Source organism: Galeopterus variegatus, unplaced genomic scaffold (assembly GCF_000696425.1).
Source record: "Galeopterus variegatus unplaced genomic scaffold, G_variegatus-3.0.2 Scaffold17206, whole genome shotgun sequence".
Taxonomy (NCBI): domain Eukaryota; kingdom Metazoa; phylum Chordata; class Mammalia; order Dermoptera; family Cynocephalidae; genus Galeopterus; species Galeopterus variegatus.
The window spans coordinates 3,348-20,089 of NW_007743317.1; the positions used below are offsets into that span (position 1 = coordinate 3,348).

Below are 16,742 nucleotides of genomic sequence, written 5' to 3' on the forward strand. Positions count from 1 at the left end.
GGCCATCCCTATATCTAGGGATCCAAACCCGCAGCGTTGGTATTATCAGCACTGCATTCTCCCAAGTGAGCCACAGGCCGGCCCAGCATTTCTGATTTCAAAAAGCTCTTCCCACTATTATACTGGCACTTATATTAATTCATGTGATTATGTTTAACTTACTATCTTATATTTAATTTATCTTCATCTTTGCTTTTAAGCTTTTAATGTTCCATTCCAAAGAAGGAACTGATTCCCATCCCCCTGTGTGTCTTCAGCTTCATTATAAGCATTCTGAGACTAGAGGACCCCAAGTAAGAGATCTTTTTGTATAATTACCACCTGTGAATTTCCATCTGATATATATTATATCACAATTGTAAAGTTTTAACCTAATTTTATAGTATTGTTAGTGATTGAATTCTTTCTTTTTTAAGGGCAATCAAGCAAGACTTAGTTCAGTTCCTCAGAAGGCAGAATTACAAATTAAATTAAACCCAGTGTGTTGTGAACTGGATATCAGTATTGTGGACAGGTTAAATTCCTTGCTTCAACCACAAAAACTTACTACAGTAGAGATGATGGCATCTCACATGTATACTTCATATAATAAGCATATTAGTCTGGTAAGTATTAAAAAAATTATGGATGCTAATCATAATTATAGTTAGCTGCCAGGCTTATTGGGATAATTTCTGAGCTTCAGTATTCCTAATAGATTAAAAAGGATATATTATTTATATATTATTAAAACAGCATTATTTGTAATAATGGAAAAAATATAGACATTTTTTATGTCTTGACAGTAGACTAGCTAAATAAGTTTTGATAATATACTGAATGAAATTTTATGTGACTATTTTATTTATTTTAAAAAATTTTTTTTGGTGGCTGACTGGTACAGGGATTGAACCCTGGACTGTGGTGTTATTAGCACCACACTCCAACCAGCCCCTAAATGGCTATTTTAAATGATGGTTATTAAATGGTGTAGCAACATGAAGAAGGCGCATCAAGAAGTATTAAGTGAAAAAGTAGAATATATTATACCACATAAATTTTATTACAGCTGTGTAAGTAAACTTGATGTATAGAAAATGAGTGGATAGAAATATGCCAATTGGTAGGCTTGATTGTGGTCTGTGGCTAGTCTCTGTGTTTGCCATTAGCCATAGATGTATTGGGGTGATGGTTTAATCTCTTGTTTTATTTTTGCCTGAGGGTGGGCGTTAGTATTAGAAAGTCAAATAGGGGAGAGAGAGAATAGCTTTGTTAAAAACCCAAGTCTACATAATAATCAACTACATTGTATATTGACAAAATAAAAATTAAANTTAAAAACCCAAGTCTACATAATAATCAACTACATTGTATATTGACAAAATAAAAATTAAAAACAAAACAAAACAAAAAACCCAAGTCTAGGTTGGCTGGTTAGCTCAGCTGGTTAGAGCATGGTATTATAACACCAAGGTCACAGGTTCAGATCCCCACACGGGCTAGCCACCAAATATATATATATGGCAGATGACATTTACATGGATATTAAATTTGAGTAAGTGTATGTTAAAAAAAAAAAAAAATCCAAGTCTAGCATAAGAAAAGAACTTTCTAATCTAGTAGGTTAGAGACTGATTCAAGAAATTAAGGAATGTTACCACCTATAGTGGACTAAAGCTTTATTAGTTTTAATACATTTTAGAGAAAAATTAGAATTGGACTTCTGTTTGAATGGCATGTTCTTTGACCCTTTTATTATAACATGGCTTTGGGTAAATAGTGTACATGTTTTTGGTTTTTAAGAGCCATTTGATGGGATCATGTCCTTGGATTGGATAAGAGCTCAGGGAGAGTTATTTAGTGAATACTTGTTTAAAACCTATGATGTGCCAGGCTCTGGGCTTAGTCCTGGAAATACAAAGATGAGTCAGAGGTGGGCCTTTGTATTTCATATAATTAATCTGTTTTCACATAGAATCTCTTTAAAGTAGCATATTGGCAGATAAATCCTTCAAATTGAATGTTGGATACTATGATGATTTTTAACCATATTGAATATTTTCATAGGCTAATTTATATGCTATTGCTTTAGTTTTTAATAAGGTATATATGCCTCTGTAAGCACGTCTGTCTTCACTTGGATTCAGTTTGTATTTTGATTTATTTTTGTTTTTTTTATATCAGGGTTTAACTTTTGCCAGTAGTTACGACTTTTGCCAATAGTTGTTGCATTATAAAATTTCATTACACTAAATTAATGTGGTAGTAGTTATTTTGAGTTGTATTTTAATGCATTATACTGAATGGGGAAGTAGTGATTGCACATATTGTAATGTAGAATACTAATTTACATTATTTATGCTTATTTATTTAATATTTTGGCATATTTTTGTTGTTTTGTGTTTTAGCACAAGGCTTTCACTGAAGTATTCTTAGATGATTCACATAATCCTGCAAATTGTCGGATATCAATACAAGTTGCCACACCAGCATTAAATCTGTCTGTACGCTTCCCAATACCTGATCTTCGATCAGATCAAGAAAGAGGACCGTGGTTTAAGAAGTCGCTTCAGAAGGAGATCCTTCATTTAGCATTCACAGATCTAGAATTTAAGACTGAATTTATAGGAGGATCAACTCCAGAACAAATTAAGTTGGAACTTACCTTTAGAGAACTAATTGGTAAGATTGAATGTGTTTATAAAAGAGCCAGACTAGATACAAAAGCTGCTACTGCATCTTACATCATGAAAGTGTCTGATAGCCCATAATAAAATTAACATTATTTTAGAAAATAAGAGCCCATTTTTTCCAGTATTGTATACAAATATATGATATAAGTCAGTTTTTAAAAAAATTATTAAACATGATGATTTATTCACTTTGTTAAAATACTTATTCTCTGCAGGGGAATTTAGTGCTTTATCCTACATTTTTATCATCCCCTACCACTTATTTGTTGTATGGCTGATAACAGCCAGGATTTGTTGAGTGCCAGTATGTATTAGGTACTGTGCTAAGCACTTCACATACATTATCTTGTTTCCTTAAATCATCATAATCACCATACACTTATTTTTTCCAATTATTTTGATAATTTAATAGGTGAGAAAATCTGTGGAGTTAGAAGGAGGTATCTTTTAAGTTCTTGTTGTAGTAAATGGCAGAGTAATGATTTGAACCCAAATATGACCCTAGAGCTTGAGCTTTCCACCATTATACTAACTAATCTCTAATGGCTTTTCTTTGTAAAGCTTGTTTTGAGTTTTCCTGTATTACTTTGTTTTTGTCAGCTAATGAAGGGAATGCGCATAAATGTAGAGTGAATCAAGTCCATGAAGAACTCTGGAAGATCTTACACTCTGTGGTTCCTAAGCCACCTGCCTCTGCCATAGCACCCTCCCTCTGCCACCATACTCCAGTCCCCGACTGCCACCCCCTCTCTGGGAATAGGCTGCAAAAGTTTCCCTTCCCTTGTTCTGAGTTTTACATATCTTTAGAGATATTTAAAATTGACTTTTGCCAATTATGACTTCATGAAAGGGCCTTTAGCTGTTATCTGATCATTCCTTATCTCCAGTGGCAAGAATCTCTTTCTGGAGGAAAGCCAATCTTTATTTGTAAAATGAAATGAAAAAACATGTATAGCATTATTTTGTCGGCACCACGCTCAGCCAGTGAGCGAACCGGCCATCCCTATGTGGGATCCAAACCCGGGGCCTTGGTGTTATTAGCACCGCACTCTACCGAGTGAGCCACGGGCCGGCCCCTGTATAGCATTATTTTGAATAGAGGTAGTTCTTACAGTGCTTGGTATAAAGTACACAATAAATGTATTTATATTTCTTGTGGTAGATTAACTGCATAAATTTTTCTTTTACGAAGAATTAATCATTAATAGCACTCAGTAAGTGGTAACTGCTGTATTTACTATGTCATGTTTTTGCACCATATACGTCAAACGTTGGTATTTAACTATTTGAGTTTGAACGCAAAACAGCATCTTTAAATTATAACCATCCTGTCTACCCCATGTACTTGCGAAACAGGAACAAATGAATAAATGCTGTAGAACTTAATGTTGCATATCTCCCTGATTGACAGGATCTTTGCTCCTTCAAAGAAGAAAGATCTTTTTTTTTTTTTTTTTTTTTTTTTAACCACTTGATAAGAAATGTATTTCAGTAAATCAGTCTTGTTTTATTAGGGTCATTCCAGGAAGAGAAAGGAGAACCATCTGTTAAGTTTTTCCACGTGTCTAGCAGAATAGATGGAGATACAACATCATCAGATGACTTTGACTGGCCACGGTGAGTGAACAAATGTATGGGTTTAATGGTATTTTCCTTTCAAAAATAAAGTACTATAGTCCTTTTAACCAACACTTTGGCTATTAACACAAAACAGCCCCTTTAAATTATCTACCCATCCTGTCTACCCCATGTACCCATGAAACAGGAACAAATGAATAAATGCTGTAGAACTTAATGTTGTATATGTTTATTTAAGCTAAAAACATCCAGCCTTGATGAGAGAACCCAGAGGAAGACGGACAAATCAAATAAAAAATAAATGTTGAGCACTACTCTATGAAAAGTGTGTGTTAGATATTGTGAGAGATAGAAAGAAGTATAAAATGTGTTCTGTGGTCTCCAGTTACTTAGTCTAATTAGAAGGACAGAAGAATCATTAACCATTTTTAAAGTACTTCAAGGCTACAGTAGAAGGGATATCATAAGGCACCATGTAGTTAATTGTCAAATGAATTTTATAATCAGTGATTGCTTTAGGAGAGGACAATGTGTTTTAAATCTGGGGAGCTTTTACAAAATACTGATTCTTGAGCCCCACCCTGAGATTCTGGGATAGGTCCTGAGCATAAGTGTATGTTTGAAGTTATACCAGGGGATTCCAGTATGCAGCTGGACTTTGAGAACCACTGCTCTAGGATTTCTTAGACAAGATAAGTCATTCCATAAATTATATTAACCTGATAGTGAGCTTGGATCATATTTAAAATAACTTAGTTTACATGAAATAACAATCCATTATTATATTGAAAACTATTTGGAAGTTCTCTAAGAATTTAAATGATCCTTTTTATGCTATTTCTCTGCTTGCCTTCTTTTACACTTTCTCTCTGCTATATGTTAGACCTGTCAGAGTTTTAGGACAGGCTTTAGCAATCTATGCCTGATAATAAGCATGATTTTTCATCGGAAGAATTGGATCTACTTCAATTTAGTAATTTAGAAGCACAATTTACATTAGGGTATATAAAAATTAGGCAACAGTTTGTGGTAGTTTACTAGAACCAAATGGGACTACCTACTTAGTGGGGAAAAAAGTGTTTATAGATGCAGCACAGCTGTTTTGTTTGAGGGTTCCCTGCCTCATAATAATAGTGGATTAATATGGTGATAAAAAGGAGGATAAAAAGCCTGTGCTAGTCATGTTCTGCAGAAGATTAGGAAAGAAATGGTAATACTCTGGAGTAAAAGCTCATTAGCTTTTGTAGTCAAAGGCTGCATTAGCTCAGTGATTTTTAGGATATGTAAGTACAAAATATCAAATAGCACAAGCCCTTTATTATTGGAATTCCTGGAGAAAGAGATAACTTTGCTGTTGCAGTTCTGAAACTATTCCCTGATCAATTTCTCCTTTTGCCATTTGGACAATTTATATAATATGAGGTTACTTGGATAGGCAAGTATTCCATTATAGCTGAACAGACTGTATGTGAGAGGATTTGGTTTAATGATAACTAGAATTCTAAGGTAAAGTTTGTTGGAGGTTGATGGAATTTAAAAATAACCTTTGGCCCACAATAGGTCAGACTTTCAGCTAGCCAAGTATAATTTTTTGAGCGTGTTGGGAGGACTGGTCTGCACAGGAAAAATGTTAATATCCTGTTATTTACTTGTCTTAGTTTCACACTTTGAAGATTACAACGTGTTTATAAGTGTGTTACATTAGACATAATTAGACTTTGTAGAGAAGTGTAATCCTATCATTAAGATTTAATCAGTGGTCTTTGCATTAATTTGAACAAAAGTTAAAATTTTGCTGTTTATGCTTAGATCTTGATTCTTTTTTTGTTTATTGTCTTTGCTATCAGAATTGTACTGAAAGTAAATCCACCAGCTATGCATTCAATTTTGGAGAGAATAGCAGCTGAGGAAGAAGAAGAAAATGATGGTCACTACCAGGAAGAAGAGGAAGGAGGTGCTCATTCCCTGAAAGATGTTTGTGATCTGAGAAGACCGGCTCCATCTCCTTTTTCTTCTCGTAGAGTAATGTTTGAAAATGAACAGGTAAAATAAAAATGTGAGCAAGCAACTAATGGATACTGCTCTCCTCTGTCATATAGCAACGGTTTTAATTCTTGATCTTTTTTTTTTTTATTTTTTTTATTTTTTTTTATCTTTTGTCTTTTTTCCGTGTCCGGCAACGGATCGCAACCCTCAGTCTTGCCCCCGTACCGGACCAGGGACCGGCAACGGGATCGCAGCCCTCGGCGTTGCTCCCGCGCCTCGCTCAGCCAGTGAGCGGGAACCGGTCTGTATGTGGGATCCGAACCCTCGGGCGGGAGCGCTGCCGCGCTTCCCAAGCGGCGCACTATCCAGTGCGCCACCGGGCTGGCCGCTAATTCTTGATCTTTTAAACAATGAGAGCGCTGCCGCGCTTCCCAAGCGGCGCACTATCCAGTGCGCCACCGGGCTGGCCCCTAATTCTTGATCTTTTAAACAATGCTTTGTATAATGTGTTTGCTGGGTTTTTAACTCCGAGATTGAACGATATCTGTTTGTTTATTTTTTTGCTGTATATTTTTCCCAGTTAAGTATTATGTGCTTATTTATTTGCTCACATACCAAGTCCTATGGGTAGGTTAAGATGCTACTACTGTTTTAAACATAAAATAGTTATTTTATTCCTTTTTCTGCACTAAACTATTGTGTTTTAGATGGTGATGCCAGGAGACCCTGTAGAAATGACAGAGTTTCAGGATAAAGCAATCAGCAATTCTCACTATGTGCTGGAACTTACGTTACCAAATATTCATATAACACTACCTAGTAAAAGCTTTTATGAGAAGCTTTATAATAGGTGAGTTAAAACACATTTAGTTGGGTCTTTGGAATCAGACTTTCTGTGTACCTGCCTCCCTGTTTCTCCCCTTCCTCCTTTTCTTTCCTTGCATTAATATTATCTGTCATCTCAGTGTACTTTGTATGGTGTTGATGGTGAATATAGAACTATTACCATTATGACGTGCTATTGTGGTAGCAGAATTTCCTAACCAGTGTGTCTGGTGCCTGGGTTACTGCTGTGTGAGATATTTTTTCCCTCAGCCTGCAGGTTGGCTGGTTGCCCTGTCAGTTTACTGCAGGTTAATTAATGAGCAAGTGCTTTCTTTTGTACACGTGTGGTGACATGAAAAGAGTTAGGAGGTACATGTATAGAGGGCCAGCAGATACTGGAGTAGGGTCAGAATCCTAGAGTCATTGTACAAAGAGCATCTTTTCTCAGAATTCAAAAAGGCATCTTTTAGGAATTCTGAACTCAAACCTATAAACTTGTGTACAAAAATTTAAGTTTATTATATTTAAATACCTCTTCAAGCAAATATGTTGAAATAAGTGGAATTCTAGGTCATACACTGGTGACCTTGGACAATTTCCGTAGCTTCCATAAGCTCCCATTTCCTCATCTATAAAATGGAGAGGATACTCGTGTTTGTCTCACAGCGTTACTGGGAGGATTAACTCTGTTCTGAGAACAGTGTCTGGCATATAATAAGCACTTAGTAGTCATCTCTCATTGTTATAGTTTCCACCCACCGAGGGATCTCTTCTATAGCATGCCTGAAAGATGGTCATATGGATTTCTAAAAAAAGAATTTCTTAGAGTTTATTATCTCTAGCTTCTCCCATGTAAACAGATTATTCTAATTTCTGTTAATCTTCAAAATCTCCAAACTGTTGCTTCTGCTGTAGGTTTGCTTGGTATCAGATATCCCTGGGCCTTTATTCCTTAACTGCTAATAATAAATTCTGGGTCTTCTCACTGATTATCATTGAATGTTGGTCTTAGAATTAGAAAATTAAGTTCCAGGAAAGATTCCAGGGCCCACATTAAATACATACATTATCAGTAGTAGCAGATAATTTGTAAATTCACCTTAGAGGGGTTTCACTATTGGTGTTTGTTTACACATGATCTATAGTTTGGGAACCACTGGTCTCTGAGCTCTTTATTTTATAGTTGAGGGATGTCTGCTAAGAGCTGATTCACATATAGGGCTAAGACTGAGGGAAATGAAAGGACTTGTTCAAGGCCCAGCCCAGACATCAGAAGGGCTTGACCGATTTCTTTCTCTTTCTACATTGATTGAGCAGGTTGTTTTTGGTTAAATGAGAATATCAAGAACAGTAATACATACCTTAAACATTCAATTTATAAATGTATATTCATTTACCAATTGTTTTTAAAATATAGGGCAAGGTCTTTCCTTTGAGTATGAGCTGACGATTAGACCCACCTTATCTTTTTTGCATAAAGTATACCAAGAAGCATTGTCTACAATTTTTAGTTCTGTTTTTTAAAAAGTAAAACAAAAAACAATTTTTTTTCCAAGTGATCTGAGTGCAGAATCCTTGTAGGTTTTTAAGATTTTTTTCACCCCAGACTACATACTTAAAATTAATCAGTAAAGTATTTAATTAAACTGTACTTACAGTAATAAATACAAGGAAATTTGAGGCCAAACACAATCAATCCATGGTGAATATATAAACTATATAACTGAACTGATAGGAGCAGAATTTCCCAGATATGCTAGAGAGTGGTTTGCCAGCAGCAAGCAGATAGCACAATGGGGACATCCATCATTATAACAGTTGGGGGTAACTGGGTAGTTGATTCCTTAAATTAGGAAACTAGACTATCTATTAATCTGGGTAGTTGGTTACATGGGAGTTGCTTAGGAGAGTTTCTGTTCTTATTCTGCCCACTTCCTGGTGTCTCCGGCCCCTGGAATTACATAAATACTGAAGTGCTCCCTCACTCTGTGGACCATATAAATCTCATGTCTCACTTCCTCAGGGTGTGAATTCTTTGCCCCATAATTGGCTTTATATTTTCAAATTAATATTATTTTTGCAGTTTTCAAACATTTTCAGACTTAGAGAAAATTTGCAAGTACAAAGAGTTTTTTCCCCCTGAACCATTTGAGAATAACTTGCTGACTTGGTGCCCCTTCAACCTTGAGTATTTGAGTGTGTATTTCCCACAAACAAGGACATTCTATATAACTGTAATTTAGCTGTCAAAATCGGGAGTTAATATTGATATATACTACCATCTTATCTTCCTACCCCATTTAAATTTTACTAAATGTCTTAATAATGTTCTTTTATCCTTTTCTTTTATTTTTAAATCTTTTCTGAGAAGGAATTATAAACAGATATGCCTTTACTTCACACATTTAAAATATTGGTTTAATCCTTTTTAGTGCCTTGGTCTACTGGCTCTTTTTAGAAAGACAATGTCAGGTACAGAAGGATTTTTTTCTATGTCAAAAGTCCTTTAGAATATAATACAAAAAGTAATTCTGTTTCATTAAATCAAATATTTATTAGGCATCTATTATGTTTCAGGCTCATAGACACAAAATCATGGTATTATGTCCTTAAATATCTTAAGCATTGTTTTCTTTCTTGATATTAGAAACATCCAATGTTTTATAGCATTAATGGTATCCACGCTGTGTTTAAACCAAAATATAAGTAAGGAAAACATACTAAAATTATATGAAACTTGCATTTACAATTCACATACCATGAATTCCAGGTTTTATTGAAAGTAATAGCTTTTCTTTAAACTGTGAAGGTAAGAGAATGCTCATAGGGAATAGGGTAAAGGAAGAGCATTTCCTAAGAAAATTCTTAATTTTATTCCTTCATTATTTATATACATAGGAGTTTAGACCAAGATCTATATTTGTACTCTTTGTTTCTTTGTCCTGTAATATGCCCAGGAAGTAGTAAGCCAAATTTGTACCACAGAGTTTTGGGACATAGCTGTCAGTATGTCTGAGATGTAATATCTTTTATTCCTATATCCCAGTATCTTTAACATAGTGATTAAGAGACTTTTTGGGTGGGGATTATAATGTCCTAAGAGTCACTGTGCTTAGTCCTGGTTTATACTTTCTAGGGCTTCAGAAGCTCAGGAATTAGCCTGGCAAGTGGCTTCTCACAGGAAGGACAGAGCTGCCTCATCGCTTGGCACCTTGATTGGTATTCACACTAGGCTTTACGATGAGTCTGTGCTTTGGCAGTCCTTCCATGTGAGTCATCCACTTGTCCTTTCCTAGTCAGCTGTCAGTACCTGCTATGTGACAACTGCTTGGCAAGGCACATATACAGATTGGGCACAGTCCCTCTTTCAGGGGGCTTGCAGTCTAGGAAGGGGAAAAGAAGAAAAAAAGTAGACTGTTATAGGTGCTGTGATTGAAATAGGTAGGTGGGAAGGATATGCTATGGGTCCAAACCTAACAAAAGGCTTCCTAGAGGACATTGTAAAGTTTGTGTTTTCTTGAAAGCTTAGCAGGTGGGTCTGAGGGGAGGCTAGGGCAGAAGGGCATCTGAGTAGTGACAGATATATCTTTTTTTTTTTTTTTTGTCCTTTTTGAGACCGGCCACACCGCGCTCAGCCAGTGAGTGCACCGGCCATCCCTATATAGGATCCGAACCCGCGGTGGGAGCACTGCTGCGCTCCCAGCACCGCACTCTCCCGAGTGCGCCACGGGCTCGGCCTGTGACAGATATATCTTTGAGAAAGTAAGGTGCAGTGGTAGCCTAGCTGTGACACCTCTCACCCCATTGGTCACTAGTACTGATGGGGCTATTCTAGCTAGTTAGAAGGGTCGTCCTCTCCTTATTTCCTGCTCCATGTGCATTCTTCATCTCATGGAATCTTCCCAGGGAAGCTATGCTTTCTGTTGAAGAGAGAGAAAGCCTTATATCTAGAGAAGAAACTGAATTGGGAGCTGGACATAATCTGGACTCTCGTTCCATCTCTTTCCCTAACTAGCTATGTGACCTTGGGCAGGTCACTTAACCTTTATGAGGCAGTTTCTTCAAGTGTAAAGTGAGAGTATTTATTCTCCTCTGGCTGCCCCAGGATTGATGGGAGGATCAAAAGAGACAATGAATCATCAGTTCTCGTTACGAAGTACTCTCTCACTTGTATATGTGAACAGTCTTCCCTTTTTTTCTTTGTGGGTTATTATTTTTAATTAGCTTCCATCTTTATATTTAGATATGTAATATGAGTTTGTAATTTGCATAAAACACAGGCAAAACTAGGCAAGTATCTAATTCAGTATCTAATTATGCAGATTCCTTTCTCATTGCCATGTATTATAGCCATATCAGTTACTTTTCCACCAAAAGCACATAATTGTTGTTTTTTTAAACTCTTTTTTAGGATCTAATTTCCATTTCATCATTTAAAAAGATTTTTGCTCATGTGGTCTCTTGAAGGGATATTCTTTAGTTTGTCTTAAGTTGAGCTACAAGTTAACGTATTTATTTTTTAACTTTTGTTTTTATAGGATCTTTAATGACTTGCTACTGTGGGAGCCAACAGCTCCTTCACCGGTGGAGACATTTGAAAATATTTCCTATGGTATTGGGCTTTCAGTAGCCAGTCAACTGATTAATACCTTCAGCAAAGATAGTTTTAGTCCATTTAAATCTACAGTTCACTATGGTAATATATTTTAAATTTATTCTGAATTAAAATGCCTACTTTATCAATTAACAAAGTAGTAATCTTTTCAGTTATGGATTCAAAAATGTTTCTTTGACTATTTTTATTTTATTTGTTTATTTATTTTTGGTTGGCTGGTACAGTACAGGGAAGCAAACCCTTAACCTCGGTGTTACAAGATCATGCTCTAACCAACTATGCTAACTGGCCAGCCCTGTGACTATATTTTATAGTTTTTTTGTTTTGTTTTGTAATTTATAAGAGTATTTTCCCATTTATACCTGTATATTGAGAATATCATTATCACTTAAATGTTTCCTTTAGAGTGATAATGTACACATTGAAGTTCAGGGCTAAAGAAAAAAACAAAGTACATTTTTATTGTCATGCCATATTCTTTATAAAAATAAGCAGGTTATAAGAGTATAATTTTTTTTGATAATTTTTAAGTTGCTATTTTATTTTATAAGCTATCAGAATCATATAATTGTGTATTTATTTGTCATAGATGAGGAAAGTGGATCTGAGGAGGAGACTTTGCAGTATTTTTCTGCCGTTGATCCAAACTATCGTTCCCGTAGGAAAAAAAAAACAGACTCTCAGAACAAGAATTCACAGAGTTTTCTCTCAGTTCTTTTGAATATTAACCATGGGTTATTGGCAGTGTTCACAGATGTAAAGGTAATGTTTACAAATCCAAAGTTTTTTCCAAATGTATCTTATTTTACATAAATCTTATTTTCCAAATATATCTTATTTTAAGTATACATCCAGTGATTGAAGTAGTTTGAGGTTGTTTCAGTAACCGATAGAGACCAGTGTTCTGAGGCACACCATGATGACAGCAACTATGGGAACTTAGCTTTCATTGCAGATCAAACTTTGTATGGCCCTGCCTTTGGAAAACAGTTGTTAATTCTGCTCCTGAGGGTGGAAGTTAGTACTTTGGCTGTTATAAAGAAGAATGCAGTACAAAGATTAATTTGGCAGAAGTGTTCCTACGTGGCACTTAAATTATTTATTACTTTTTACCACCATATCGAATGGTTCAAGAATTAGACTGCCTTGCTGTGATGTAGGAGATTTTCCTGAGCTGAATTAAGCAGCATGCCAAGGGAGACTCTTACTTTTCTGCATTTAAATAATGACTTTTATGTTTTTCTGATCTTTTTATTAGCAAGATGATGGAGATCTGCTGGAAAACAAACATGGTGAATTCTGGTTAGAGTTCAGTAATGGTTCATTATTTTGTGTGACAAAATATGAAGGTTTTGATGACAAGCACTACATTTGCCTTCATTCTAGCAGTTTCAGTCTGTATCACAAAGGTAAGATAATTGTTCACTTCTGTTTAGATATGTTTAAATTTCTTGTTTACTAAAGAAAATCTATTGAGAACAGAACTTTGGTATTAGAAATTATTTTCTCTGGGGGGGGGGTTCTGATTCTACTGTCAAAGTAATACTTATTGTAAATTAGAAGTCAACTTTATGTTCATTTTATAATAGCTTTATTGAGATATAATTCATATGCCATACAATTCATTTATTTAAAGTGTGCATTTCAAGGGTTTTTAGTATTTCGGAGTTGTACAACCACCACCAGAGTCAATTTTAATTTTAGAACATTTTTATCACCCTGAGATATTTCATATACTTTAGCTATAACCCTCCAGCCCTCCTGTCTCCCCTAGCTCTAAGCAACCACTTATTTACTTTCTGTCTGTATGGATTTGCATATTCTGGAAGTTTCATATAAATTGAATCCTACAATGAATGGTCTTTTGTGACTGGCTTTTTTCATTGGACATGTTTTCAAGGTTCATACATGTTTTATAAGTACTTCATTCCTTTTTATTTCTAAATAATAATTCATTGTATGGATATACTGCATCTTACTTATCCATTCATCAGTTGATGGGACTTCATGTTCTTTAGTCTCGCTTCAGGAATATTTCCTTTTGGCTTCAGATAGAGAGCTTATCATTTTTTGAGCAGTTGCCTGAGTCACCTTGTGAATAGACATGAGATACCTGCACATTCTTAATTTTTATGAGATTTTTCCTATTTAAATTTAATTTTTCTAGCATTTCAGAATCTTAGGGTTTTTTTGTTTGTTTGTTTTTAAGTTGTACACTGTCAGTTATTCTAACATTAGCAGAGAGAAATGGATTATTAATGCCAGGCTGGTTCTTGGTCATCATGCCTCCAGGATTATATATATTCAGTGGAAGTACATGGATTTTTGTTTTGAATTATAGAGGTCTGTGCACTAATTTCAAGTAATCATTTTGTTAATATTGTCACCTCAATTTGGATCTAGGCATAGTAGATGGAGTGATTCTTCCTACAGAAACACGACTACCTAGTTCAACCCGCCCACACTGGTTGGAACCTACTATTTATTCCTCTGAAGAAGATGGCCTCAACAGAACTTCTTCAGATGGTGTTGGAGGAGACAGTTTGAATATGCTCTCTGTTGCAGTTAAAATAGTGTCTGATCAATCAGAGTCCAATACAAAGGTTTGTGTTTTGTACTTTCATACCATTAAATACTTGCTATTGATGTGATTACTAGCTACAAATGATTGCATCAAATGCAACAAATATATTTTGTTGGAAAAACTTTTGAGTTACAGGATTATATAGGTGGTAACTGTAGTTCTTTGTATTACTGCTCTGTATAGGAATTTCTCATTGCCGTAGGACTGAAAGGAGCCACTCTTCAGCACCGAATGCTACCTTCTGGGCTTAGCTGGCATGAGCAGGTAAGAGAGCGGTTATGTATCAATTTATTTTAATTAGAACATTATTATCACCTCAGAATGTACTTGATTTTTATCTTATGATCCCTAAAACCTCTCAATGGCAGAGTTGTCTTTTGTGTCATTAAAGAAAGGGAAGGAACTCTGTGTTCCAGTACCTGTAGAGTGTCTGGCATAGGGGAGCAATAAATGGTGTGTTTAATGCTTTTATAACCAGAAGTTCCTTAATTGCCATGATTTCCCTATTATTCCCTAGGCCAATATGACACTGGTTTTTTAAAGCATTTTATCAGTATTTCTGTAATTAATTTCCAGTTAAATAACTTTATGCTAACAAAATATAGTTGGTTATTTTTCAGAGCTAACTTTGAATAAGAAGTTAACTTTTCTTTATGGGAGAATGAAAACTATTGCAATATGATTTTTTCTCATGTTTCTTTGAAAGACAAACTTTTTCATTGTGCTGGGAAAATAACAAATTATTTTAAAACTTGAATGTTTTTAAAGTGCTTTTCTCATGAAAACGTTTAGGATACATGGAGATGTATATCTATCTGTCTATGTAGTAGGAGTAGAGAGATGGTTAGTATAAACATTAGCTGGCTATAAGGGAGAGATTTAGCATAAGCTCCTTATTTGCTTAGACTAGAAATATGAGAGAACAGATGTTGGTGAAAGGGACTGGTTTCCAGACTGAACTAGGTATAAATTATAGAAAAAGAACTTTCTCCAGCAGTGAGTTATATAGAAAACCAGATCCCCCCCCCACCACCACAATGGGTTATATAGGAAACCAGATTGATAGTTCTAAGCATTCTTTAGTTAAATGTATTTTTTCAAGAATTGTTCCAAGTAAAATAGTGTGAAATTATATTATGCATATTTTGTTATTAATTTCATAACATAATTTTCTAAGGCTTCTATAGCACTTGAATTGTTGGATGGGCCTCCTCATTTCAGATTCTAATTTAGCAAGTGATTTTTTTCAAATTTATTTTTGTTGTATAGTATATTTAAGGGGCACAATGTGATGTTTTGATAAATACATTCATGAAATGATTACTGTAGTCATACAAGTTAACAAATCCATCACCTTCCATAGTTACTCCCTTTTTTGTACAAGTACTTTCTGAAACAAATTCCTTTCAAATGGTGATTTTTTTTTTCTCTTAGGATTATGATTTTCCAATTAAATGATTTCTTTTTCTGTGAGATTTTTTGTTTCACATTGGTATTAAGGATATTATATCAAAACTTTTTTTTCTTCTAAAGCAGGGCATTTTATATTTTTGTGATTATAGATTTTATACTTCTTGAATATTGCTGATGAACCTGTTTTGGGATATAATCCTCCAACTTCATTTACAACTTTTCATGTTCATCTTTGGAGCTGTGCGCTTGACTATAGGTAAGTTCACAAATGGAACAAAACAAAATTTTATTATTTAAAATATATACTAAGTTTAAAAAAAAATACATAACTTAGTAGAGTTAAGGTTCAAAAGCTTTTCTAAGAGAGTTTCTGTTGGTGCATCAAGTTGATGTTCTGTTGTTTCTTTTTGGTATTAGGCCCCTTCATTTGCCAATCCGATCTCTTCTTACTGTTGAAACATTCAGTGTTTCTAGTAGTGTGGCGTTGGATAAATCTTCTTCTACTCTCAGGTACCTGTGTAAACTTCATTGTGTATTAAATATATCTGTTTAAAACTTATTAATTGATGTTTACCTAAACCATTTTATTAAAGTCAATCTTTTGTTAAAATTAACATTCTTTTACTAATAGTCATATCCTTTTATCCAATTACTCAATTTTTCTTTCTTAGGTGACTTGTCCCATCTACTCTTTTCATTATTGCATTTCATTTTTGGTGAAAAAAATTAATTGCAATTCTTAGTTTGCTTTTTAGAACATATGGTAAACTTCTCATAATACCCGATATACTTCATAATTCTGAATTTGGGCATCTATTTTTTAAAAAATGCCAGAAATTTAGAATTAATTTGAGTAGATGATTTAATCTAATTTTATACCCCATTTAAATATTCCTAACACTCAAACAGTGAGTTAAAAAAAATGTGAGATGACAATTGTAAGTTAGAAACTGCATATGATTTTGATAATGTTTATATTGGAAAGAATGATGAGATTAAGCATATAGTGAGCATGTGGTATATATTTAAAGCTTAGTTCTTCATATATTGGTTTTATCTTATTTTCCTC

The 16,742-nt window shown here is 34.7% G+C and overlaps 1 protein-coding gene across 1 annotated transcript in view; it reads left to right on the top strand.

The window, feature by feature from the left end:
- Window positions 1-16,183, top strand: part of LOC103582652 (autophagy-related protein 2 homolog B-like) — a gene marked incomplete at both ends in the record, with an annotated part of 19,059 nt that extends 2,876 nt beyond the window's left edge. Inside the window, 13 exons of the mRNA XM_008564191.1 lie at window positions 201-293; window positions 417-605; window positions 2,388-2,661; window positions 4,187-4,289; window positions 6,098-6,293; window positions 6,944-7,086; window positions 11,600-11,757; window positions 12,266-12,438; window positions 12,935-13,085; window positions 14,080-14,279; window positions 14,444-14,524; window positions 15,823-15,929; window positions 16,091-16,183. Of these exons, the coding sequence (XP_008562413.1) occupies window positions 201-293; window positions 417-605; window positions 2,388-2,661; window positions 4,187-4,289; window positions 6,098-6,293; window positions 6,944-7,086; window positions 11,600-11,757; window positions 12,266-12,438; window positions 12,935-13,085; window positions 14,080-14,279; window positions 14,444-14,524; window positions 15,823-15,929; window positions 16,091-16,183 (1,961 nt within the window). The remainder of the gene's footprint in view (window positions 1-200; window positions 294-416; window positions 606-2,387; window positions 2,662-4,186; window positions 4,290-6,097; window positions 6,294-6,943; window positions 7,087-11,599; window positions 11,758-12,265; window positions 12,439-12,934; window positions 13,086-14,079; window positions 14,280-14,443; window positions 14,525-15,822; window positions 15,930-16,090) is intronic.
- Between the last annotated feature and the right edge of the window lie 559 nt (window positions 16,184-16,742).